At 41.1% G+C, this 27,079-nt stretch overlaps 1 protein-coding gene, 1 long non-coding RNA gene and 1 other non-coding gene across 5 annotated transcripts; 2 read left to right on the top strand and 1 right to left on the bottom strand.

Moving 5' to 3' along the window:
- Nucleotides 1-282: 282 nt before the first annotated feature.
- LOC138805878 (uncharacterized) lies at nucleotides 283-1,635 on the bottom strand. Its single transcript, XR_011365663.1, has 2 exons — nucleotides 1,470-1,635; nucleotides 283-772 (listed from the first exon to the last, which is right to left on the bottom strand). It is a non-coding gene; the product is annotated as an uncharacterized lncRNA (long non-coding RNA).
- On the top strand, nucleotides 1,046-26,180 carry Cfap418 (cilia and flagella associated protein 418). Of its 3 annotated transcripts, none has more exons than XM_069991106.1 (6): nucleotides 1,046-1,407; nucleotides 5,617-5,695; nucleotides 10,137-10,201; nucleotides 10,709-10,774; nucleotides 14,631-14,726; nucleotides 22,421-26,180. In XM_069991106.1, exons 1-6 carry the CDS (start codon nucleotides 1,355-1,357, stop codon nucleotides 22,572-22,574), a joined length of 513 nt encoding a protein of 170 aa, XP_069847207.1. In that variant the 5' UTR covers nucleotides 1,046-1,354; the 3' UTR covers nucleotides 22,575-26,180. The 3 variants fall into 3 exon arrangements, with proteins under 3 accessions (XP_069847207.1, XP_069847205.1, XP_069847206.1); XM_069991104.1 differs by lacking the exon at nucleotides 1,046-1,407 and adding an exon at nucleotides 1,691-1,948; XM_069991105.1 differs by lacking the exons at nucleotides 1,046-1,407; nucleotides 14,631-14,726 and adding an exon at nucleotides 1,691-1,948.
- Trnas-aga (transfer RNA serine (anticodon AGA)) lies at nucleotides 1,249-1,330 on the top strand. Its single transcript has one exon. It is a non-coding gene; the product is annotated as a tRNA-Ser (tRNA).
- Nucleotides 26,181-27,079: the final 899 nt, after the last annotated feature.

The following is a 27,079-nucleotide window of genomic DNA, read 5'->3' as shown; positions in this document are numbered from 1 at the left end:
AGAAAAAGCTGGAAGTGGAGCTGTGGCTCAAATGGTAGAAACCTAGCCTTGAGCACAAAGAAACACAGGGACAGAGCCCAGGCCCTGAGTTCAAGCCCCAGGACTGGCAAAAAAATAAAAAGAACAATAATGACTTTAAAAATTAAAGCCAAAGATAAACAAAAAACAATGCTGGCAGGGATGCTGGGGGGGGGGGGGAAATGAACCCTTGTACACACACTGTTGATGGTAATGTAAAATTAGTGAACCTGAACACAAGTTTAACACACACATACACACGGCTTAGATGAAAACACAAGTTTTAGCAGCTCTTGGGGGTGGGGGCACAATTTTCCAGAAACAATACACATCAATACTTCACCACCATAAGAAATGGTAAAAATGGAGTAAAAAAAAAAAATCAGAAGGTGGCGAATTTTTAACTTAGTTTTTTAAAGCTAATTGCTCGATAACATGTTCTGGAAATGACTTCAAAGGTGGAGTCCAGTGGTGAGGCAGCCTGCCGTCTAGCGCGCCACTCGTTTTAGGTCGCTCTTCCGGGACAGCAAGGATATTCCCAACAAAGTAAATTCATGAAACTAATAAATCATCTGGATCACACCATTCCCAGGGGTTCCAGGGATCTTTGCTAATCCTATTTTAGAAATGCTCCTGGGGCACTGGTTAGACGGCGAGAGCCTTGACAGGAATAACGTTCATAACACTATCTCTGAAACCGACGTTACACGTCTTCCAAGCAGCACGTTACAGCACGGCCTGACGGGCACGGCACCTGTGAACAGGTGGATATCAGCAATTTACATACTAGCTAGAGAAAAAGAGAGTCCTGGAAGTTGATCCTCTAGAGAGGCGCAGCCGAACTGGTGGCGGCGCCAGTTCCAGCTCCTCCGGTAGAAATGGCCCCCGGGCGGTGCAACGGGGTAGGTGAGTCCTAATCCTGAGCGTCCCCCTCGTTCTCACTCGCTCTCTCTCCCTCCCCTCCCGCCGAGCCTCTGGCCCTCGCTCCTCCTCGCGCTCGCTGACTGTGACTCTGGAGATCTACCTCAAACTCCCTTTATCTGACGGAATACTAAGGGTGGGCACGTTCCAAGTGCTCCTCCGACAACGGATCTCAGCCCCCGCGCGGACTGAGCCTGAGCCGGGCGGCCGGGCCGTGGCCTTCTCCGGATCTACGTGGCACCTGTTACTGCGGCAGACGCTGGTGCCCAGAGTCTACATAGAATCTCACTGCCAAAATTCACACCAGCAGTAGTCGTGGCCGAGTGGTTAAGGCGATGGACTAGAAATCCATTGGGGTCTCCCCGCGCAGGTTCGAATCCTGCCGACTACGGGAAGCGAAATTTTTCCTAAAACAATGTTCTTTTTCATCTGGAGCGTCCTCTCCGGACCACCCGCAGATCATTTAAGGTATTTACGAATGGCCGACCCGCACGGAGGGGCCGAAGAGGGGGCGAAGGGCACTGTCGTACTTGCGGAAACAGCGTGAGTGCGGACGAGGAAAACGGACGCGAGCTGGTGGAAAAGCTAGGAGGAACTAAAGCGACAGCGTCCGCTAGGCCAGCAGGAGCCGACAGCCGGGGTCCCCCGCCCGGCGGGGCACCCCGCGCCGCCCCGAGCTCTGGACCCGCCCCGACCTCCACCGCCAACTCAGCAGCGCCCCCACCTCGCGGGCGTCGGCCACGGCGGCTTCGGGGCTCGCGCATGCGCGCCCGCCCCGCGCGGGTTCTCGCGTTGCCATGGAAACAACCCGCGGCCCCAGGCCACCCCCCGAGAGGAAAACGTGACGATTCAAGATGGCGGAGGACCTGGATGAGCTCTTGGATGAAGTCGAGAGCAAGTTTTGCAGACTCGACCCTCTGAGGCCGGGCAAGACCGAGCGGGCCAAAGGCCGCGGCGGCCTCACCAACTTCAGCGACTCCAGCCAAGACCAGACGAGGAAGAATCTCAGGTTCACGGGCGGGAGGGGTGGGCTGCCCTAGCGAAAGCCGGCTCAAAGCCGTCCTCCCCGCCCCCGCCGGCGCCCCCTCGCGAAACGCGCGGGCGACCCCCGCCCGGCATTGGGGATCAGCCCCGCGAAACCCCGCTCGGAGGCCGCGCTACCCGGACTGGCGGGCGGGAGCCGCCCGACCTCTCCAGACTAGGCCAGAGCCCCGCCCCGCCCGGGCTGGCCCCGCCCCGCCCGGGCTGGCCCCGCCCCGCCCGGGCTGGCCCCGCCCCGCCCGGGCTGGCCCCGCCCCCGGCGCCTGCCGAGTCCCGCCCTTCCCTCCTGGTCCCGCCAGACAGCCGCTCTGAGGACTGGGGCTGGAGCTGGAGTCCACGCTCTGGTCCGGCCCGCGTGCTCGTGGAGGCGCCGCTTCTCTGTCCCGGCCGCCCCGGGGCTAGAGGGTTTGTAGCTCGCGCGTCCCAGCAGTTCTCCTAACCCTGCGGTGCTCCCTAGCAGAAAACCTGCTCTGCCCCCTTTCCCCGGGGCAGTCCCTGGCCTGTCACTGCGAAAGGAGAAAACGTCGTTCTAAATGGCATTTCCCGATGTGTCTTTAAACCCACGGGGTTAGATGAGACTCATGCCAACGGAGTTTATTGTTGTCAGCAGTGTCTGCGTTAATTAGCCAACTACCTTTTCCTCTCCATGATCCAAGTTAAGGAACAAGCAGTTGACTGACAGCCATATCAAAATCTGGGGACATTTCTTAAATCTTTGATTTTTTTTTAGTTCCCCCCCCCAAAAAAACCTTCAAATTTGCCCCCCTGTAATAATTACTAATAGGACTTACTTCCTCCTCCATTTCCCCCCCAACCTCAAAATCATCAGTTGGGAGTCGTCCTTTTGTTAATTGCCATTTGCCGAGAATATTTGGGAAATTACACAGAGACACCTTTGGATCATTTCTTGTTAACTTTATAACTACATTTGTGAGGTGTGTGTATGTGATTTCCCGGAAGTGCTATATTCAATTCCCTAGACTTATTTATACTGATATGTATTTATTTTTAAAAAATCACTATCAAGCTGCGCACTCTAGCTACCCAGGAGTTGAGATCGGAAGATTGCAATTGGAAGCCAGCCCAGGGCAGCAAAGTCCATGAGACTCATGTCTAATTAAACCATCAAAAGTTGAGAAGTGGAGCTATGGCTCAAGTGGTATAGAGTACTAACTTTGAACACAAAAGCTTAGAGACAGCATCTAGGCTCTTGAATAAAAGCCCCAGGACTGGAACAAAAAAAAAGTATTAGAACATAAAACCATTGAAAAAATTCTAAAGTAGTTTAAACCAGAAGTTCTAAAAATCATTTGAATATCAAGGAACATTTATAAAATAAATGTAGAAACAACTGTGATCACTACTCTCAATGGGCCCCTAGATTTTCAGTAATAAATTTATAAAACGCTTTAGTGAATCACTAGTGTTGTCATTTGTGCTAAACATTTTGTCTGGCAACTAAGCAAAAAGCAACAAAGATCATAAATCTAATTCTAAATATATTATCCATATATGAATATATCACATATGTATGTATGTAATGTTACATTAAAATTTTGCCTTGAGCTAAAATTAATAAAGAGCTAGGAAACAAATTAACTAATATAGTAGTAAAATGTAATTTGTCAGAGTATTCAAAATGATACAGAAAAATACATAATGAAGTTTTTTTTTAAGACTGATATGAAACCAGGTATGGTAACACATGCCTGTAGTCCCAGCATGCAGGAGACTGAAGCAAAAGAATCATGACTTTAAGACCTACCTGAGCTACACAGCAAGCTGTCTTTGAGAGGGAAAAAAAAAAAAAAGACTTGTATTGGTTGGGTAAAAGTGCAGTAGTAACAAAGTAGGGTGATACCAATGGGAATATTTACATATAATCTCTCAGATAATAACTACAATAATAATAGCTAATACTGATTGAGTCACTTCTCTATGCTGAATGCTTTCTAGGTTTTATTTAATCTCCACATCCCTAGGAGGTAAATACTGTTATCTTTTTTTCACTCACCAGATTAGGCGTTTTGGGAGTTTTAAGTTGAGAAATTCATCTAGGTTACCAACTGATGCCAAGTCTAACCTGCTTTTGAAGAAGCAGCATATGGATGGAAACTATTTTCAGTAGTGAGTAAGGAAAGTTAGCAGCTTAAATAAATGTTATTTTTTAAAGTGGCTTGAGTTTGTTGGGGTGGGGTTTTTTATGATTTTTTTTGGTAGTTGTTTGTTTTCTTAAAGAGAAAAGTTTTAAACATGCTCTCAAAGCAAAGGAACAAGCCAGGGGAAAGCAAGACACTGGGGATAAAAGAGACGGGGAGGGGGCCGGGGATGAAGCAGATAGCTAGATCAACCATCAAGCATGAAGCAATAGGCTCTGGATTTTCTTGCGCCATGTTAAATTCATCTTATACAAGGTAGGAACAAAGAAGAGCTACAACTCCTGGTGTTAAGACACTTAAGAATAAATACATTTCTAAGTTAGTTTGGCCAAAACAAACAACAACAACAAACTTGCCTTCCAAAACAAGTCAATTAAATGTCCAATGAAGCTGTGGCGATAATACTGATACATAGTATCCACAACATTTGAACTATAAAAAGGACTCATCTCATGGCATGGTAGGTGGTGGACTGCCCTGCTTTCTCCTGTGATTTGTATGACTTTGGACAAACTTCTGAATCTCTCAGTGCCTTCTCTTCACCTAAAAATTAGAGTAATAAAGATACCTCGTGTAAAGACAGAGCCTGACATTTAGTAAATATTGTGTTTGCTTTTAAATAGAAGTTGTTTTGGACAGAAACAGTGCATATTAATAATCCAGGATGACTTTCCAGCAAAAGATAAAGAGATAGCATGTGTGTGTTTTGTTTTGTTTGGGAGAGTCGTATTTTTTTTTTTTTGGTTGGTTGGCTTATTTATATTTGTTTGTTGTAGAGGGTTTGTTTGTTTTTGGTGCTAGTCCTTGAACTCTGAGCCTGTGCTTTGTCCCTGAGCTTCTTTTTGCTTAAGACTCGTGCTCTACCACTTGAGTCACAAATCCACTTCCAGTTTTTTGGTAGTTTATTGGAGGTCCGAGGCTCATGGACTTTCCTGCCCTGGCTGGCTTCAAACTGTGATCCTCAGATATGAGCCTCCTTAGTAGTGTGAGCCACCGGGACCCATCAAGAATTTTACTTTACTTGATTTGAGTTGGCTTTTCTTTGTCTTTTTTTTTTTGTCATTTGATGATGTGAACTTTGGCTCCTCTAATAAAGAGGCATGGTTGACATCCAGTGGAAACTTTTGCTTATAACAAGTACTACTTAACATTCCATTTGTTTTCATATTCGCTAAAGAAGTAATTGATGTCATTTAGAAAAGTAGATTCCCAGTTTTCTCTTGAATGTAACGTGGGTGTAGCTGTCTTGTCTTTTTTACATATGCAACAGTAAAGAGCATATGTGAATTTATACCAATAAAGTATATCTTTGTCTCAGAAACTTAGGCTGCATCCATAACAGGAAAAACAGTTAACATCACACTTCCCCTGGCATGATAATGTCCAATAGTGGACCTGAAACAAAAGTCCTCATGTAAAGAGCTTATCTGTTCTTACACTTTCAGGAGAGATTTTCTTGTGTACTTTTCTTTTTCAGATCAACAGAAAAAGAAGATGATCTTGATAGTCTTATTAATGAAATATTTGAAGAACCCAACTTGGATAGAAAAACCTTTGTAAGTCAGGTGTTTTTGTTTTGGGTTTTTTGTTTTTGTCAGTTGGGGGACACTGTTTTGTCAGTGTCAGAGCACTGTCCCTGAGCTCTTCATCTCAAGGCGGATGCCCTACCACAGTGCCGCTTTTGGTTTTCTGGTAGTTAATTGGAGATAAGTGCCTCATGGACTTTCTTTCCCAGGCTAGTTTTCAACCACAATCCTCAGATCTCAGCCTCCTTAGTAGCTAGGATTACAGGTGTGAGCCGCTGGCGCCTAGCTAGTAAGTCTTTATATTTCTAGACTATTAGAATAGCCTTAAAGAGGGCACAGTGGCTATATGTAGTCCTTTGAACCCTGAGTACAATTACTTTAAAAAGTACAATTACTTTTAAAAATAAAATATAGGCTGGGAAGTTGGCTCAGTGGTAGAGCGCTTGCCTTGCATGCCTGAGGCCCTGGGTTCGATTCCTCAGCACCACATAAGCAAAAATCAAAAAGCCAGAAGTGGTGCTGTGGCTCAAGTGGTAGAGCGCTAGCCTTGAGCTGAAGAACGGAGGGACAGTGCCCAGGCCCAGAGTTCAGGCCCCATGACCGGACCCAAAAAATAAAAAATAAAAATAAAATATAGAGGAAATTATATATGAGAAACTCTCACTGTGTGCTTCCCTGTTTCTTTCTCAGCAAGAATAAACTAGGAAAGCTGTTGGTGTAAAAGTCAACACACAGCTGTCAGGTTGTTCACTTGTATTTATTTGTTGTCTAAAATCACTTTTGTAAAAAGCTCAAAACAGAAAACGTTCACTGTAGGTATATGTTTAGCATCTCAGCTGCAGTGCTATTGCTAATAGCCTGTGAAGTGTTAATATTTCAACTTTTTAGCTGAGTACTGCTGGTCATGTCTACAATCCTGTCTACTGAGGAAGCTGAGATCTGAGGATCTCACTTCCAAGTCAGCCCAGGCAGGAAAAGTTCATGATACTCTTTCTTATTTTCAATTAACTTCCAAAAAGCCATTAGTGGAGCTGTGGCTCAAGGGGTATAATTCTAGCCTTGAACAAAAACACTCAAGGACAGTGCCCAGGCCTTAAGTTCAAGCCCCAGAACTAGCTCAAACAACAACAATTTTTTTTAATATTTATGTATCTCTTTTAATTTTGTAAAGTGTTCATGAAATAATAATATAGTCACCATTCTACTGAACATATCTTAATAGCTATCCAAACTAAATATATTTCAATGTTTTGCTATATTGTTATGCTTTTTAAATTTTTACTTATTTTTAATTTTTAAAACAGTTTTTTTAGACTGAGGCCATCTGTAGCTTAGGATGGCCTCAGTCAAACTCATTATGTAGCCTAGATTGAACTAGGTATCCTCCAAACTTTTATTTTTAGTAAATAAATAGCGGAGATATTGTTTAAGACCTCAAGTCCTATTCTGAGGTAACTGCTATCCTTTCCATCAATGCTTTGATATTTTAAGAAGGTAAATACCATAAACAATTTTTAAGTGGCATATAATAGTCCACAACTTATTTATTCACTTCACCGGCCATAGACATCTAGACTAAACCCAGTAGTTTACTATTGCAAATAGTACTCCATTAGATGTCTTTTCCTAGAAAAGGAAGGCCTAGGTCATAAGCTATATGCTCAGCTTCACCTTTTCTACCCATTGCCAAATTCATTTTCAAAGTAGCTGTGTCGTTTAGTTTTTCTCACCAGCAGTGTATGAGAGTTTGTACACCCTAGTGTATACCAGTGTGATATGTGTGTAGCATTACTCATTAGAATTTTTTAAAGATATCAAACAAATGTCTAATTTACAAAGGTCATAAAGAAAACCCAGAAAATATATGTAACAAAGAAATAAATATAGCACAAGAGCTTTTGGGTGTTTTTGTTTTGTTTTTAAGCTAAACAAGGTTAAGACAGTGGACTGAAAAGCACAGGTTATGAATGTAGGCCACTGGTATTTTTGTCAGTGAGACCAAGAATGATCTTATTGGAATAGTGTGTTTATGTGTGCATGTGTGCGTGCGTGTATGCATGTGTGTGTGTGTGTCTGTCTGTTGGATCTGGGTCCTGGGACATGAATTCAGGACTTGGACACTGTCCCTAAGCTTTTTTGTTCATGGCTAGTGCACTACCACTTGAGCCACAACTCCACTTCCAGATTTTTGCTAATTAATTGATTAGTTTCACAGACTCTCTTGCTCAGGCTGGCTTTGAACCTTGATCCTCAGGTATCTGCCTCCTGAGTAGCTAGGATTGCATTGCTTGTATTAATATAGCTTTTAAAATCTGAATTTTTATAAATTTGACATTTTCATTCACCTGTCTCATGATAAGTCAGTGCAATGGTAATGTTAAACACTCTGCAAGAAGCACAAGTGCCAAATTAGTGCAGCCTAAGTGCCAAATGGTGATGCTAATTAGTAGGTAAAGAAAATGGGATGATTGGGCTGGGAAGTTGGCTCAGAGGTCGAGCGCTTGCCTTGCATGCATGAGGCCCTGGGTTTGATTCCTCAGCACCACATAAGCAAAAAGAAAAAAGCCGGAAGTGGCACTGTGGCTCAAGTGGTAGAGCGCTAGCCTTGAGCTAAAGAGCTGAGGGACAGTGCCCAGGCCCAGAGTTCAGGCCCCACGACTGGAACCAAAAAAAAAAAAAAAAAGAAAATGGTATGATGTTTTTGTTACCCATTAATCATCTGAACTTATTAACTATTCTAAGGTATATATCTATATATGAGACATTATTTTTAAGATAAATATTTCTCTGGTAAGGCTTTAAGATATACTAAATTGAATATAGCTCTTAAGTCATGAAGAAATAATAAATTTTGTACGTTTCTATGTTTCTTCCTAGTTATTATATCTGGTTTTCTGTCTCTTAAGGGAGAGAACTGATCTGAGTTAAATATTTATTGGGCGAGTAAAAGAAGTGTTTATGAATGAATGGTCCTGCCCACACTGTCCTATCAGGCATCTCATACCCCACAGCACTAACCCTCACGCAGCCTTGGCCCTCCCATTTGTTACATTTTGAGTGCATGCCTGCATGTGTGCATGCATGCATGCTAGTCCTGAGGCTTGAACACAGGTCTGGGCACTATCTGTGAACTTTTTCACTCAAAGCTAATGCTCTGTCACTTGAGCCATACCTCCATTCCTGGCTTTTTGGTAGTTAATTGAAGATAAGATTCTCATGGACTTTCTGGCCTGGGCTGGCTTCCAACAATAATTCTCAGATTTCATCCTCTTGAGTAGTTAGGATTAGAGCCAGGCATGGGTGCTGGCTTCATTTGTTACATTTTTTTTCACTGCTCTCAGACCCACTCTAGAAAGCCCAGAAACCAACAACAAATGTCACTGTATTAAAGTGTCAGGTTTGGATGGTAATATAAAACATTTCCTAATATGAAAAGACCCAGCTGGCACCTCTAATCCTAGCTACTCAGGAGGCTGAGATCTGAGGATAGCAGGAAAGTCTGCGAGACTCTTATGGCCAATCAACTACTAAGAAAAAGCTGGAAGTAGTGTTGTGGCTCAAGTGGTAGAGCGATAGCCTTGAGCAGAAGAAGCTCAAGGACAGTGCCCAGGCCCTGAGTTCAAACCCCAGGACTGGCAAAAAAGAAAAGACCCATGCACATTTTTCAGATGTGAGGGGGGAAAAAAATCCTGTTTAATGTAAAAAAAATAAGAGAACAAAATATTTTTGCCTCCATTCAACTTCCTCACTCACTAGGTAAGATGAAGGCATGTCTCTACATAGTTAAAATTGACTTCCTGTATCTTACTTCCTCTCCTTAGTGGTGGTCCTAATATGTGCTTGGTTTATGTTGTTTAAGAACATATACCAGTTAACACTTAATAATGCTGGCCAGTGATGGGCAGATTATGTAATCATTAGGAACTACTGTTTAATTATAACTAGGTAACTACATTTTCCTTGAAAATCTGTTGGTTGATACCATTCCCTTTGGTCAAAACTAATATTCCTGAAGTTATACAGGAGTTTGGTTCATTTATTTTTAATTCAGATGCATAACACTCACAGCCTTTAAAAATTAGTCTGGGTTGGTTTGGGTTTTTTTCTTCCTCAATTGAATTTTTCCAGAATTAAGTTTTAAATAGCAGGTCCTTCATATTAAATCATTGAACTCTGATATTAACTGAAGAGTTATAAAGTGACTGTAAATCTTACCATGCTAGTGGCAGTATATCAATTTCCTGTACTAAAAAGTCAGTGTAGGAAAGTAATTTACAAATTCCTTATGGATTTGTACTTCCTTGTTAAACTTTAAATGGTCATGATCATTGTTTTCCTTTCAGACACTTACAAAATGATGCTACCAAATTTTTTAAAAATAGTTTAAAGTAATAGTTTAAAACAAAGAATATTAGCTTTCATGTTGCCATTCTCAAAGTCACTCTTGGCCTCTTATTTTGTTTTCTAACAGAAATTAAAATCTAGATCTTCAGGTAACACATCTACTAAAGCCTCTATTCAAGGCCTCAGTAAAAGGTAAGTTGAGATCACTTTAGTGAGTTACACACTCCAGTGAGCAAACACTATGAGCCTAGTCTAATAGATTTTGTTACCATTTGAAGAGCAGTGACACTGAAGAATAAAATGTAGGTTGGTCTTTAGGAGAAAGATCAATAACAATATCCTCAATGTTCTTATGGTCTATGCCCCCTCCCGCCCTTAGTATAAAGGAAATTAAATGGGAGATTATTGCTATTGTAAATAATTTTCTGTGTTTAAAAAATGTGTGAACAGTTTCTCAAAATTAATGTTCTGTTATGTTCTGTAGCATTTACTTTGTTCCTTACATTATTTGGCAAACACATTTTTCTGTGACTCATTTGGATTCTTTGAGTGTTCCTAAATATGTATGTTATGTCCAATAAAATAAATACCTCTTCTTTTAAATAGCTGGCTTGCTAGGGGAGATGTGCAATTTGATTAGAAGCACACAAAGTCAGTGGGGCCAAATTAACTCCTCCTGTTTCTTTTGAACACATCCAGTTGCGGACCAGTGTACCTGAGTGGAAGCAGTGTTCCATGGGGGATTGGAACGAATACATCACAGAGGTAGGATGTCACAAATACCTTATTCTTTCCCAGTAGGATTTTTTGTTTTTGTTTCTGTTTTTGTTTTAATCGATGCTGTTTTGTTGAGATGTAGTTCTTACCATCTTGGCATCAATTTATTTTATAATGAGAAGCATATTTTATTAGGCATTCTAAGGACAGTTCATTGAAATGTTTCTTTTTCTTGGCAATTAGCTACCAAGGGCTGTGATGTAGGGTTCATTGTGTAGAAACTCCTAGCTCACTAAGGTCAAACTTGGTTCTCTTTTATTTCTTTTCTGTCAGTCATGGACCTGAACCCAGAGCCTGGGCGCTGTCCTTGAGCTCTTTTGCTCTACCACTCTACCACTTTGAGCCACTTGACCACTTCCAAATTTCTGGTGGTTAATTGGAGATAAGAATCTCACAGACTCTCCTGCCCAGGCTGGCTTTGAACCGAACTCCTCAGATCTCAGCCTCCTGACTAGCTAGGATTACAGGCGTGAGTGAGCCACCAGCACCAGTCCTTAAGCTTGGTTTTCACAAGCACCAGGAGAAAGCACCTTCCAGGCAGTGGGAAGCAATACAGTGGCACTACCCATGATGCCTCAGCCACACTGATTCGCCAAACAGCAGAAAACTACACGTCCTCATTACACAAAAAGTTTTCAAGCACAGTCACTTGATTTACATATTTCTAAACCAGAACCCTACCACTGCTGCTTGTATGTTCCCTTCTCCTTTCCAGACTCACTTTCTTACCCAGTATCTCAGCCAGTCTTACTCCAAGCCCATGTTAATTCCTAGCGTATTCCATCACCATTTTCACAATACAGGATGATTTTAAGAAAATCTTTGCACTGCCTTGCTATCTTTGGTTCTATTTTTGGCAAAAAACCTACCTCCTACATTACTTTATTGGGGTTTTTATTTGTTTGCTGGTACTGGGGCTTGAACTCAAGGCCTAAGCTGTTCCTTAGCTTTTTGTTCACAGTTAGTGCTCTACCACTTAAGCCCCAACTCCACCTTCACCTTTTTGATGGTTATTTAGAGATAAGGGTCTCATAGACTTTTTACTACCAATCCAGGCAGGAAAGTCTGTCTCCAGTTAACCATCTCCAGTTAACCACCAAAAAGCTGGAAGTAGAGCTATGGCTGATGTGATAGAGCACTTAGCCTTGAGCAAAAAAGCTCAGGGACATAGCCAGGCGCTGGTGGCTCATGCCTGTAATCCTAGCTACTCATGAAGCTGAGATCTGAGGATGATGGTTCAAAGCCAGCCTGGGCAGAAAAGTTTGTGAGACTTTTATCCCCAATAAAACCACCAGAAAATTGGAAGTGGCGTTGTGGCTCAAGTGCCAGAGCACTTGCCTTGAGCTGAAGAACTCAGAGACAGTGCCTAGACCCAGAGTTCAAGACCCCACAACTGACAAAAAAAAAAAAAAAAAAGCTCCAGGACAGCATCTAGACCCTAATTTCAGTCCCCAGGTCCAATACAAAAAATAAAATTCCCAGGTAATATGCTTTGCCCAGGGTCATTTTCATTATTATGAAACAAGGACTCAAACTGGAAACTTGACCCCTAACCTGTTAAATACACTTTCAAGTGCACCAATTTACTGCATTTAATGTGGGTAGCAAGGAAGTAACTGCTTTTGCTATTGGAGCTGCACTGGTATTTCACACCTGTAATCCCAGCTACTCAGGAGGCTGAGATCTGAAGATTGAAGTTCAAAGGCAATCCGGGCAGGAAAGCTCAGGAGACTCTTAACTCCAGTTAATCACCAATAAAGCCAGAAGAGTTGTGGCTCAAGTGGCAAAGTGCCAACCTTCAACAAAAAAGCTCAAGGACAGCATCAACACCCAGGCTCTGAGTTCAAGCCCCAGGAGCAGCACAGAAAAAAAAGAAAGAAAGAAAAAAAAAAGATTTAGTTCTTTAGCTCAGTTTGTGGAAAAGAGAAAGAATAGTTGCGTGGTGATATTAGTAAGTGATATAGATAAAAAACCAATGCATTATTTTCAAGCCAACTGAATTTTATCTGTAGCATACTTTTTAAACCATTTGCCAGACTGGATTATTCCATAGACTGTACTAATTATGATCTAGTAGAGTGAGTCAGAGCAGTGAAATGACTTCTTTAACTGAATATTACTTGTAAGAAAATGTGGTAGTGTGAATAGATTTAAATAAACTACTAAATTTTAAATTACAAAGCTGTATTTAACATTATGGTTGAGATTTTACACATATAAGATGTCAGGAGATTCTAAATAATGACTCCCAACACAGCAATAATTCAGCCAAATTGCATATATGTATTAAGGCATTAAAGTTAACACTCTGTGCAGTCATGTAATAAGCTAGATGCATAAGCAAGCAAATAATGGTCGCTTTGGGAACCATCACTTTGCATTTGCTGACTTGTACATCCAAAATGTGAATTCAAATTTGTACAAATGTGAATCTGTTGAATTTCCATATGTACCAGATACACCTTCATAAATGGTTAACAAATTGAAAGAAAATATAGAATTGCCTATGAAATTTATATATTTTTTAAATGGTTGAGCACCAGCTATGTGCAAGAAAGCCAAGCAAGCTGAGCCAGTACTGACACTAAAAATAATAATAATAATAATAATAATAATAATAATAATAATAATAATAGGATCAGCATTTAAGCCTACCTCTCTATGCCCAGAGTCCATGCACTTTGCTAACTGTACTTGTGACAGTGAATATTTTTTTCCTTTGTTGTCATTTATAAGCACTAGGTGGATAAGGAGTAAAGACACATATTTGACAATCTGTTGAAAAGTTTTCATCTTTTTTTTGGCGGGGGGGGGGGGGGGGGTCCGGTCATGGGCCTCAACTCTGGGCCTGGGCACTGTCCCTCAGCTCTTCAGCTCAAGGCTAGTGCTCTACCACTTGAGCCACAATGCCACTTCCGGCTTTTTTCTTTTTGCTTATATGGTGCTGAGGAATCAAACCCAGGGCCTCATGCATGCAAGGCAAGCGCTCTATCACTGAACCACCTTCCCAGCCCAGTTTTCATCTTTTTTTTTGGTCGTGGGGCTGAACCTGAAAATCAGGTTGTGGGTGCTGTCCCTGAGATCTTTTGTTCAAGGCTAATGCTCAACCACTTTGAGCCCACAGTACCACTTCCTGTTTTCTGGTAGTTTAAACAGAGATAAGTCTCACAGACTTTCCTACCCAGGCCCGATTCTCAGATTTCAGCCTCCTGAGTAGCAAGGATTATAGCCATGAGCCACCAACAAGCAAATGAATACATTTTAACCAAGCAAATGAATACACTGATACTAGGTCATGGGGAAACTAAAAAACATAAGCTATGATTCCAGCACAGAAGTCATTTACAGTAGAGATAGATTTGTTTCAGGGTAGTGTCATATATTCTTTGATAGAAAAGCTTCTGGAAATTTCAGTAGAAAGAGAAGCACTTAGGTAGCTTAAATAAAGAGCTCCCTCCAATATAATTTGAAAATCATCTAATTAAAAGATATATAGGAAGTGGCGCTGTGGCTCACGTGGTAGAGCACTAGCCTTGAGTTGAATAACTCAGAGACAGCACCCAGGCCCAGAGTTCAAGCCCCACAACCGACAAAAAAAAAAAAAAAAGATAAATAGATCTTTGTTTTATGTCTGTTATTATATATGTGTGCTTATATGTATTCATGTGCAAGATCTTGGATGTATGCAAAAATTAACCTGAAATTTAGATGTGTAAATAATTCCTTAGTACAAACACTCATTGTTAACCTGTACTTTTTGCTTACATATTGACTAATCTGTAATCTGTAAATGTATCCTGTGATACGTATAGTTTCTAATGAGCATTTCTTTTTCTTTGATCAGAGCATGTGACCGTCTGCGTTGTATAGCTTGTGATTTCTGGGTAGTGAGCTACAGTGACTATATGTGGGACAAATCATGTGATTATCTGTTTTTCAGGTATGTTTCCTCTGATTCTGTTTTCAGTACTGGGGCTTGAGCTGTGAACTTCACTTGGTCAGCAAATGTGTTACTGCACATGAGCCACGCCTACAGCCATTCACTTTTAGTTTATTTTTAAAATAGGATCTCACTAACTTTTGTTCCACTCAGCCTCCATTCTGCTTTCTCCCCCTCCCACGTACCTGGGCTTTGAGGTCTGAGACATCAGATATAGCCCTTGGATATGTTTTTAAGGAACTTCACTCTGAAAAAGTATATGAAAGACTTTGCATTTCTCATTTTGCTGTATTGTCTCCTGGTCTTGGCCAAGAGACAATGTGGCTTTCAAGCTCTTCAGTATTTTTCTTGCCATGTTACCTCTTCCTTTCCATTTGTTTTCTGTCAGTCTAAATAAGGATTTGTTATTTCTGGACAACAGTATAGAAGTATTCGCTGGTCTTTCAGACCAGGCTTTTCTAAAGCATAGCTCCAAGTTTGCTACTATTATACCCAACACTCCTCTACTCACAGAATCAAGTTTCTTAGCAGGCATTTAGGCCTCTCCAGGCTCTGCCCAGCTTTCTCTTCTACTTTTACTTTTGTTAAGACTTAAGCCCATCTCTGTTCTCCGTGCCCACTCCTGATGGCTGTGCAAGTTCCTGGGAGACCTGCCTGACATTTTACCTAACCAAGCCCTCCCTGCTTCTCAGACTGCAGTGTGTCCTGCATCTTCCCTGGTTCCCTCGCTACCCAGTTTGGCATTAAACTCACACATGCGCTCATAATCCACACATAAAACATTCAAGCCTAGGGAAAATTACAACCTCAGAGGCTTTATAGTTCCTCACCCAAATAAAGCCTAGCTCTGTCCCAGAAGTCCAAAGTTCAGAACCCCTGCTCTCAGATTTAGCCTACTTTTTTTTCCCCATAGTTGGAAATGTTAGCTTTTAATTTCAGTTTCCCTTTGCCTTTCCCACTTTTTCTAAACCCACTTAGTATCTTCTGGCTAATAATCATCATGTGTCAACAAGAGAGATCACATACTTTTTTTTTTTTTGGTGGTTATGAGGTTTGAACCCTGGGCCTGGGTGCTGTCCCTCAGCTCTTCAACTCAAGGCTGGCACACTACCACTTGAGTCACAGCACCACTTCTGGTTTTCTGGTGGTTTATTGGAGATAAGTCTCTCTCAGACTTTCTGCCCGGGCTGGCTCTGAACTGCTATCCTCAGATCTCAGCCTCCTGAGTAGCTAGGGTTATAGGCATGAGCCACCAACGCCCGGCTTAGATCACATACTTTTTAATTGTTATTATAAAGGTGGTGTACAGAGGGGTTACAGTTACATAAGTCAAGAGCACATTTAGACAATGTCAGCCCTTCCCTTGCTCTTACCCAGTTTTTTCCTCCCCTCCCTACCCACAAGTTGTATAGTTCATCTTAAACAGTATCTAGTGAGTACTACTGCTCCATTTGCTCACCTTTGTCACTCCATTTCTTTTTTTCTTTTTTTTTTTTTTTTTGGGTCCGGTTGTGGGGCCTGAACTCCGGGCCTGGGTGCTGTCCCTCAGCTCTTCAGCTCAAGGCTAGTGCTCTACCACTTGAGCCACAGCGCGACTTCCGGCTTTTTTTTTTTTTTTGCTTATGTGGTGCTGAGGAATCGAACACAGGGCTTCATGCATGCAAGGCAAGTGCTCTACCACTGAGCCACCTTCCCAGCCCCCTGTCACTCCATTTCTACACCATGCATTTTTATAAACTATCTTGATTGGTACATGAGGAACTGAATTATGCAGCATCAGAGTCAGCAAGAACATTGGAGCCAGGCATGGTATACACACCTCTGGAGGCTAAGACAGGAGGATAATGATTTCAAGGCCAGCCTGAGCTACATATTATCACCCTGTCTTGAAAGAGAAAGAAAGAAAGAAAGGAAGGAAGAAAGAAAGGAAGGAAGGAAGGAAGGAAGGAAGGAAGGAAGGAAGGAAGGAAGGAAGGAAGGAAGAAAAGAAGGAAGGAAGGAAGGAGGGAGGGAAAGAAGGGGGGTGGGGAGGCTTGGGGGGGCGGGGGGAGGATGGGAAGGGATGGGAAGGGGAAACAAAGGAGGAGGCTACAATGCTTGATAAGAAATGTACTTATTATCTTGCCCATGTAATTGTAACCCCTCTGTACAGTATTTTCACAATAAAAATAAATAAATAAAAATTTAAAAAAAAAAGAAAAAGAAAGAAAGAAAAAAAACGGGCGGGCAGGCAGGCAGGCAGGCACACACCAGTGGCTCACTTCTATAATCCTAGCTGCTTAGGAGGCTGAGATCTAAGGATTGTAGTTTGAAGCCAGCGTGGGCAGAAAAGTCAATAAAACTCTTATCTCCAATTAACCACCAAAATGCTAGAAGTAGAGCTGTGGCTCAAGTGTTAGAGCACTAGCCTTGAGCACAAAAAAACTCAGAGCTAGAACCCAGATACTGAGTTCAAGCCTCAGGGACCAGCACAGGAAAAAAAAAAAAATAGTGACTACTAGAAGATTTACTACTGTACTAAAAATAAACTTTGTGTTATTATTTAAATCAGTGGATAGGATCTCGACTATCAAGATATCTAGGAATATTTTTAGAGATAAAAGAATGAAACAACTAAAGAAGAAGCTAGCCAGGTGCCAGTGGCTAACACCTATAATCTTAGCTACTTAGGAGACTGAGATCTGAGGGTCAAGGTTCAAAACCAGACTGGAAAGGAAAATCAGTTAGACTCCAGAAGTGGTGCTGTAGCTCACGTGTAGAGTGCTAGCCTTGTGCAAAAGGTGTTTAGGGTCAGCACCCAGGACCAGGAAAAAAAAAAAAAAAAAGAATAGGCTGTCCCAACCAAGATATAAATGACATTTGTTTTTGCACAACTTACTAGCATTTCTTAATCCAACAGATGTTATTCAGTACCTAGTTTTTGCTGTCAAATAATGCACAGTTCATCATAGATGAATTCAATAAATGTGAATATGATAGATGAGAGAGGGGTCTCAAGACTCCATCTCAGTGAAGAAAGTTGGGCATGGTGTCATGAGCCTGTCAGCTCAGCTGTACAGGATGTTTAAAATAGGAGATCACAGTCAAAGCCAAACTGGACATGGAAAAACAAGACCCTACCTGAAAAATAACTTCAAGCAAAAAGGGCTAGGGACATAGTTCAAGTAATAGAGCACCTGTCTAACAAATACAAAGCCCTAAGTTCAATCCCTAGTACTGAATAAAAGAAAAAGAAAGGGAAAAACAGGTTTGCAAATGCTATTGAAAGTGTTTCCCATAGTGCAGTGAGTTGTCTATCTTCAGTGGTATCACTCTGCATATCTGTTGCAGGATAAAATGCTGTGTGGTGCCATTTTATTGTTTTATTGCTCTTGTTTTATAGATGAAGAAATCAGGTATCCTAGTATTGACAAGCTCTAGAACTTTCTAAAAGAAACAAGAGTGAACTGAGCACTGATGGCTCACACCTGTAATCCTAGCTACTTCATGAGGCTGAGTTCTGAGGATTGCAGTTCAAAACCAGCCTGGACGGGAATGTCCATGAGACTCTTATCTCCAATAGTGTTGGAAATGACACTATGGCTCAAGAGGTAGGGCACTAACCTTGAGAACAAGAATCTCAAGGACAATGCCAGGCTATGAATTCAAGCCCCAGGACTGGCACACAAAAAAAAGGAAGGAGCCGGGCACCAGTGGCTCACACCTATAATCCTAGCCACTCAGGAGGCTGAGATCTGAGGATCACGGTTCAAAGCCAGGAAAGTCTGTGACACTCTTATGTCCAATAAACCACTAGAAAACCGGAAGTGGCGCTGTGGCTCAAGCAGTAGAGCGCTCGCCTTGAGCTGAAGAGCTGAGGGACAGGGCCCAGGCCCAGAGTTCAAGCCCCACAACCAACAAAAAAAAAAAAGGAAGGAAGGAAGGAAGGAAGGAAGGAAGGAAGGAAGGGAAATCAATACTTATTGAACACAATAAGTAGTGAGTGATTACTACCACAGTCACCAAGAAAAACACTTTTACGATTTTATTAATTTATGTGATTAAGGAAAAATGATAAGATAATTTATTTCCTAAACTTTGAACATATATTCTTCCTAAAAAGCTCCTGGCACTGAGTGTGATGACACATGTCTGTAATTCCAGCACTGAGAAGGCTAAAGCAGGAGGATCACAAGTTCGAGTGGCGTACGCAACAGAATAAGTTAGAGGCCAAGTCTGGGCTATATAAGAAAACCCTGTCTTTAGAAAGAAAGAAAGAAAAAAAAACAACAGGAAAAAAGCACTTGTAGTGTATCGTTTTCTGACTACTCATGATTCCTATTCCTAAAATCTCTAAGGATTCAGTCAAGTATAAAAATGTTAGATTAGGCCAGGTTCCTGTGGCTCACACCTGTAATCCTACCTACTCAGGATCCTGGCTGAGGTCTAAAGGTTGCAGTTTGAAGCCAGCTAGGACAAGAAAGTCTGTGAGACTCTTACCTCTGATTAACCAGCAAAAAAAACAAAAATGAAGCTATGGCTTAAGTGATAGAATACCAGCCTTGAATGAAAAAGTTCAGGCACAGACAGCACCCAGGCCCTGAGTTCAAGCCCCATTACTGGAACAAATACAAACTAACAAACAAAAATAAAAGCAATAAGATGTGAAGTTAGGTTAAGTTTGTCATTCAGAGTATATCTGGCCATGGTAGCTCATGCCTATAATTCCAGCTACCTAGGAAGTAGGGATTGAGAGGATTGTGGTTTAATGCCAGCCTAGGAAAAAAGTGATTTAGCTAGACCTCATGTACACACACACACACACACACACACACACGCACGCACGCACGCACACACACACACACACACACAGTGTAGGCCTATCATTCCAACTGTGTGGAAATCAAAAGTAAGAAGATAGTGCTCCAGGCCACAACACCCAATCTGAAAATAAAGCAAAAAGTCTGGAAGCATAATTCAAGTAGTAGAGTGGCAGCCTAGCACGTATGTCAGCTTGAGTTCAAACCACAGTACAATTTTTTTTTAAAGCAAAATGAATAAAAAACATATTCTCTCATTTTAATTAGCTTAGTTGTGGTGATTTTTTTTTTGTACTGGAGTTTGAACTCAAGGGCTCACACCCTTTCTTGGCTCTGTTTTTCCCTCAGAGCTGGTACTCTACCACTTGCGTCATTACTTGCGTCATTTCACTGGTTATTTTCCTTTAAATATTTATTTTTATTAAGTCATTGCAAGTAAGGGGTTTTAATTGCAGACGTCAGAAGTTAGGTTATGATGACAATGCGTGCTGGTCAATATCACCCCTTTTCCTCCCACTTTCCCTATCCCATCCCTAGCTCACTTTCTACATACTAAGCCTTGAATGTAATGACTACATTTGCTCACCCTTCCTCCTTCCATTCCTGTGCCCCTGTACACACGTACACACACACACACACAGCATGTTTCGGCTTTCTGGTATTCCTTTTATTAAATGGTTCTTCAGATATTCAGAGGAATTACACCACTGGACTCCTCCCTAAGCATACCATCCTTTTGGCAAATCGTTTGTGTATATATGGATATGACTGTATACATTGTCATGTTTGTTTGTATTTTAGAAATACATATGAAAGAAATTTGTCTCTCTGAGCCTGACTTACTTCACTTAACATAATTTTTTCTAGGTCCATCCATTTCCCCACAAATGATTATATTGTATTATTCACACAATATTTTAATACAATGTTATCATATTGTGTAATTAGTACACTTTCATTATACATAGGTACTATATTTTCTTGAGCCACTCATCTATTGTAGGGCATCTGGGCTGTTTCCATAACTTGGCTATTGTGAACAATGCAGCAATGAACATGGATGTGCAAAAGTCTTTACTGTATCCTGACTTGCAGTGCGCTGGGCAAGAATGATATGGCTAGATAATAGGGTAGTTCTCTTTAGTTTTGTCTGTTTGTTTTTGCTGGTCATAGGGCTTGAACTCTGGGCATCGGTGCTATCCCTGAGCTCTTCAGCTCAAGGCAAGCCACTCTACCATTTGAACCACTGTGCCATTTCCGGTTTTCTGATGTTTAATTGGCGATGAGTCTCATGGACTTTCCTGCCCAGGCTGGCTTTGAAATGTGATCCTCAGACCTCAGCCTCTTGAGTAGCTAGGATTGCAAGCGTGAGCCACCAGCGCCCAGCTATGTTTAGTTTTTTAAGGAACTGCCAGAGTGGTTGTACTAGTTTACATTCCCACCAACATTGTAATAGAGTTCCTTTTTTTCCACACACACACCCCCCATCATTTTTTATTATTCAAATTATCTATGCTGGCCACTCTTACTGGGTAAAATGGAATGTCCATGTTGATTTGCATTTCCTTGATGGCCAGGGAGGTTTTAGCATTTCCTCATGTGTATATTGACCTGCTTGTTACTTGGAGATAATTTCTCAGATTTGTTTGCCTAGTCTGGCTTCAAATCCCAATTCTCAGATCTCAGCCTCCTGAGTAGCTAGGATTATAGGTGTGAACCACAGGTGCACAGCCTGATTTTTTTTCTTTCAGATAAAACTTACTCAGTTCTAACCCTATAACCTTATAACCTTATAACCCTATAACCTTAGCTAAGTCACTTAACTAGTTAGAGGCTCACTTTCCTAGTCAGACCATTGGCCTGGAATATCTCTGAGGATTCATTAGGTCTATGCCTAAATCATTGCCTAATTTTGTAGTACAGGATGAATGTGGTGCCCACTGACCACCAGAGGGCACTCTGTTGCCTGTGTATGCACAAAGTATGCACTGCCTCCCTTTAGTGTTTCTACCGTTTCATCATTTCACTTTATATATTTTGTCATTCCATTTTGAATGCTTATATAAACCTAGCATGTGAATTATCATAAAATTATAATTGATTTTCTTTATTAATGAAATTTATAGTGAATTCTATATTCCTTTTTGTAAAGGCACCAAATTTAATGATTATTATTTTTCATGACTGTCTTGCTCAATGATTTACTTACTTTAACCTTGTCACCATTTATTTGGGGATTGGCATATACTTGATGTTGATAGTATGGCTAAATAAGAAAATCACTGAAATAAATGAAAGATACAGACATTTCAACATGCAGAAGTAGCAGGCACCTTTTCCTCTGTTAAGGGTTTTTTGTAAGAGCTTATTACCTTTGTGCTTCTTACACTTTCTCCACTTCCTATATTGTTAACTTTTATGATATACATGCAAATCTGAGATAGGAGAACCACCGTACTTACCATTTTTCTCATTCATGTCATCTCTGACCAGTCAAATCAGTAATTCTTCAACCTTTTTACTACTGTATTCTACAGTACAATATCTTAATAAATATGCTATAGGATTACCATTAAAAAGTGCTGAATATTAAATGGGTGTGATGGAGCATGCCTATAATCTCAGCACTTGGGAGGCTAAGACCATGAATAGGAGTCTGGCCCGGGCAACTTAGCAACACCCCGTCTTTAAAAGAAAAAAGTAGTACTAAATATCAGAGAAATATCATCAGAAAGAAACTGCTGAAGCCTGTCTTCTATTTGTGAGAAGGAACTAAGGTCATTTGCTGTTAAGATAATCTGCTTGGAAACAAGAGGAAGCTAAAGCGATTAGAACTTCTGTGTCATTAAACACTGAACAAAGCCATAATGATGAAGCCTTCCTGTTTACCAACAGGAACAACATGCCGGACTTCCACAAATTAAAAACAAAACTGGTAACGAAGAAAGGAGCCCGGGCTTATGCCTGTCAGTGTAGCTGGAGAACTATTGAAGAACTGACAAACCTGCAGACAGATCATCAGCTTCGCTGGGTTTGTGGTAAACATTAGGAATACAGACTTTACATTCGGACAAATGCGTCAGTAAGAATAGACTCTTAACTGATCGCCATCATATGTAGACAGAGGTGTATACTAATACCACGCCTTTGGAATTTCACTTAACTACACAATGAACTGGAGGAGACAGACAGACAGACTATACTATAACAATTTAGAATTATTCTCGTGTGTGTGTGTGTGTGTGTCTCCTGGAGTTTAAACTCAGGGCTTGGGCAGTGTGTGTGTGTGTGTGTGTGTGTGTGTGTGTGTGTGTGTGTGTGTGTGTGTGTCTGTGTGTGTGTGTGTGTGTGTGTGTGTGTGTGTGTGTGTGTGTGTGTGTGTGTGTGTGTGTGTGTGTGTGTGTGTGTGTGTGTGTGTGTGTGTGTGTGTGTGTGTGTGTGTGTGTGTGTGTGTGTGTGTGTGTGTGTGTGTGTGTGTGTGTGTGTCTCCTGGAGTTTAAACTCAGGGCTTGGGCACTGTCTCTGAGCTGAACTGGAGAAGACAGACAGACAGACTATACTATAACAATTTAGAATTATTCTCGTGTGTGTGTGTGTGTGTGTGTGTGTGTGTGTGTGTGTGTGTGTGTGTGTGTGTGTGTGTGTGTGTGTGTGTGTGTGTGTGTGTGTGTGTGTCTCCTGGAGTTTAAACTCAGGGCTTGGGCACTGTCTCTGAGCTGAACTGGAGAAGACAGACAGACAGACTATACTATAACAATTTAGAATTATTCTCGTGTGTGTGTGTGTGTGTGTGTGTGTGTGTGTGTGTGTGTGTGTGTGTGTGTGTGTGTGTGTGTGTGTGTGTGTGTGTGTGTGTGTGTGTGTGTGTGTGTGTGTGTGTGTGTGTGTGTGTGTGTGTGTGTGTGTGTGTGTGTGTGTGTGTGTGTGTGTGTGTGTGTGTGTCCCTGTCCTGGAGTTTAAACTCAGGGCTTGGGCACTGTCTCTGAGCTTTTTTGCTCAAGGTTAGCACACTCCCACTTGAGCCACAGCTCCACTTCCCAAGCCTTTTTGGTGGTATTAACCACCGAAATAAGAGTCTTGTCTTGAAGATAAGAGACTCAAGGACTTTTCCTGTCTGGGCAGGCTTCGAACTCTGATCCTCAGATCTCAGCCTCCTTAATAACTAGGATTATAGGTGTGAGCCACTGATGCCTGGCAGAATTATTCCTTTTTGGTACGTGGATACTTCACTTAGTAAGGTAACAAACACAGACTTTTTGCTAGGCTATCTCTTGTCCCATGGAAAGTTTAATTATGGAGTTTTGTAGAACTATATGGCCATTAATTAGCAATTGCAGTGTTGTCTGCTAACAATATTTAATATACACATTCCTCATATATAGCCGTAAAATGAATCTAGCCAGGGTAGAGAAGTCATTGTAGAAATGTTCACAGCACCTCCTCCAGTCTGATCTGTTACGCCAGAGATCAGAATTTGGACTCAGTAAAGCCACACAATGAGTGGCTAGCTGAAGGGTTGTCAGGAATACAGATATTTGTAAAACACTGCCTATAGCTCATGGACCTCACCAGTGACAGGCAGAACTATACACAATAATGATAATGTTATATTACCAGTTTTAGCTTATTTCCTCTCCCTTTGTTTTATAGTATTAAAAGTTATTTCATTTCTATCTTAACAAATATCCATTTATATATGTATAAACAATTCTTTTTTTGGGGGGGGTCCGGTTGTGGGGCTTGAACTCTGGGCCTGAGCACTGTCCCTCAGCTCTTCAGCTCAAGGCTAGCGCTCTACCACTTGAGCCACAACGCCACTTCCGGCTTTTTTTCTTTTTGCTTATGTGGTGCTGGGGAATCGAACCCAGGGCCTCAGGCATGCAAGGCAAGCACTCTACCACTGAGCCACCTTCCCAGCCCCTAAACAATTCTTCTAACGCTCTTAAAGTGACAAAAATTCTTAATACCAATAAGTCATTGTTTGGTTTTTCAAGAACTCTCACAATTAATGCCAACAAGTGAACAGCAAGTAAGATAATTCATCAGCCCATGAATTTTTCTAGTAGGATGAGATTGGTATATTATTTATTAAATGAGTATATAAAGAGAGAAATAGGAGTATAACAAACCCAGCAGACAATGTGCTGGTCCCTTGACATCACTAAGATTTGACCTTTACAGTAGTGGCACATTCAAAAAGTCAGGTCTCACAGTTTGCCCCTCGTAGCTTCATTGAGAGATTCTGGTGGCTTCCTGCTTGCCAAAAACTCTCTATACATGTATCTACATTTGGGTTCAAACATGAGATGGGGTAGATCGAAAGGGAATAGTTTTTAGCAAAGTTATAATCTTGTATTTACTACTTATTCTAGCCACCTTCTAAAGGGAGGAATGAGTGACCCTTCAAATCCTTTTCCTGACTGTGACACATGCATACTTATAAAACTTACCCTGAGCCTAGCATTGCAACAAAATAAATGTCAAAGTAACTGATGCTCACGTTTTTTGTGCTGAAACGATTTGCAAGCTTTATCTTTAAATAAATTTTTTTACTCTAAAATTATATTTCTTTGTAATTGCATCAGAAATTCAGGGAGATTTGTGTTGAAGGCAAAAAAAAAAAAGTGCAAGCAACAAGATCCGCACAGAGGCTCACATTTGGCAGGTCAGTCATAATGGGCGTGATTTCTTTTTATTTCAGTAAGCAAATGTACTAAACCATTAGCTTGAAAATATTAAACCTATATATTTTAACCTACATTAAACCTATGTTGCCTTTAGAGGGACAAACTTGTCCTGTTTCCTTTTTTCTCTTTTATTTCATTGTAAATATTCAGAAACTTGGACACATTACCCATGTTTGACAGTCTATAACATAATAATTGTTCTTTAGTGTTAGAAATGCATATGAGTTTCTTTTATTGGCAATTTATAAGCTTAATGTTTATGAGCATGTCCTATTTTCATCTAAAATGTAGATAGAAGGTTATGTTTATTTACAGATGGATATCATCTGCTATAAATGCAACTATTTTAGTATAGGGATAAAAGAAAAGCATACCTTCTTGTCAAGTTTAATTCAAAAATGAAAAATCTAAAACTTAAGATATTTTGAGGGCTGGGAAGGTGGCTCAGTGGTAGAGCGCTTGCCTTGCATGCATGAGGCCCTAGGTTCGATTCCCCAGCACCACATAAGCAGGAAAAAAAAAGCCCGAAGTGGCACTGTGGCTCAAGTGGTAGAGCGCTAGCCTTGAGCTGAAGAGTTGAGGGACAGCGCCCAGGCCCACGACCGGACCCAAAAAAAAAAAAAGACATTTTGACTATTTTCATTATTTATAATAGTTTTATACTTGCAGATATCTATTGTTAAGCCAGAAAACTACTTTATTTGGAACTGATTACATTCTAACTCTGTTGTTCTGCCTAGACATGAGTAAATAACAAATAGCTTTACTCTGTGTTTATTGTTTTATAGTAAGCTATATGGACATTAATTTGAAGTATTTTTGATGCTATATTTAATGTCACCAAAAAAGTTTCCAAGTGGGCAGGGAATGTGGCCTGGTGGTAGAGTGTTTGCCTGGCATGCACGAAGCCCTGGGTTCAATTCCTCAGTACCACATAAACAAAAAATAAAATTTTCAAAAAAAGAGTCTCATGGACTTAAAAAAAAGTTTCCAAGTATCCAGTCAAACAGAATTGGTTTACACTAGGGAAAAGAGATATGTCACCACAAGTTTGAAAGAGAATATATATACATATGTAAAAGAACATAGGTATTCAAAGCATCAGGTCCAGGTCCAAGAAACACAGACACTGTTGATATGACAGTTCCTGTCCAAATGCCAGTAAATTTGATATCTTCTCTTGGGCCAAATTGTAGGTACACGTGTAGAGGCTATGAATCTGAATTGCTTTTGGATACAAAAGAGTTTTTGAATCTAAAATACTCAGCAGTGAGTGAGATGAAGCTCAGCAGTAAATTCCAAATACTTAGTTATCTCAGCCATCCTATTTTACCAAAAATCTTAAGCAACCACCACACTATGCCCAGTAGTCAGCTGTACCTGTTATCTCAAACAGGTTTTGAAGCAGAGACAAAATTGAAATAGTCAATTTCTTTGGGTTTGTGTGCCCATTTTAAAAGACTGCATAGGTCCTGACCTTGGTGACTCACACCTATAATCCTAGCTACTGGAGGCTGAGAGCTGAGGATCACAGTTTGAAGCCATCCCAGGCATGAAAGTGCATGTGATGTTTATTTCCAATTAACCAACAAAAAGCCAAAAGTGAAGCTGTGGCTGAAGTTGGTAGAGCACTAGTATTGAGCAAAAAAGCTCAGGGATAGCCCAGGCCCTGAATTCAAGTCCCAGGACAGTAACCAAAAAATTGATTGTATAGGATGATAAGATGTGTAAATCTACACGTGGATGATGATAATTCCATTTGTCTATATTCAAATGCTTTGAAATCATGGATGACAAAATGATGTGTACAGAATCAGAGGTATAAATCATATTCCTTAGGAAGTTACTTGACTCCTTGGAGTTCATT

Source organism: Dipodomys merriami, unplaced genomic scaffold (genome assembly GCF_024711535.1).
Source record: "Dipodomys merriami isolate MVZ:Mamm:240054 unplaced genomic scaffold, mDipMer1.0.p SCAF_4, whole genome shotgun sequence".
Lineage (NCBI taxonomy): Eukaryota > Metazoa > Chordata > Mammalia > Rodentia > Heteromyidae > Dipodomys > Dipodomys merriami.
Note: the sequence above shows the minus strand (reverse complement) of the source record. Positions and strands in the feature narration are given on the sequence as shown.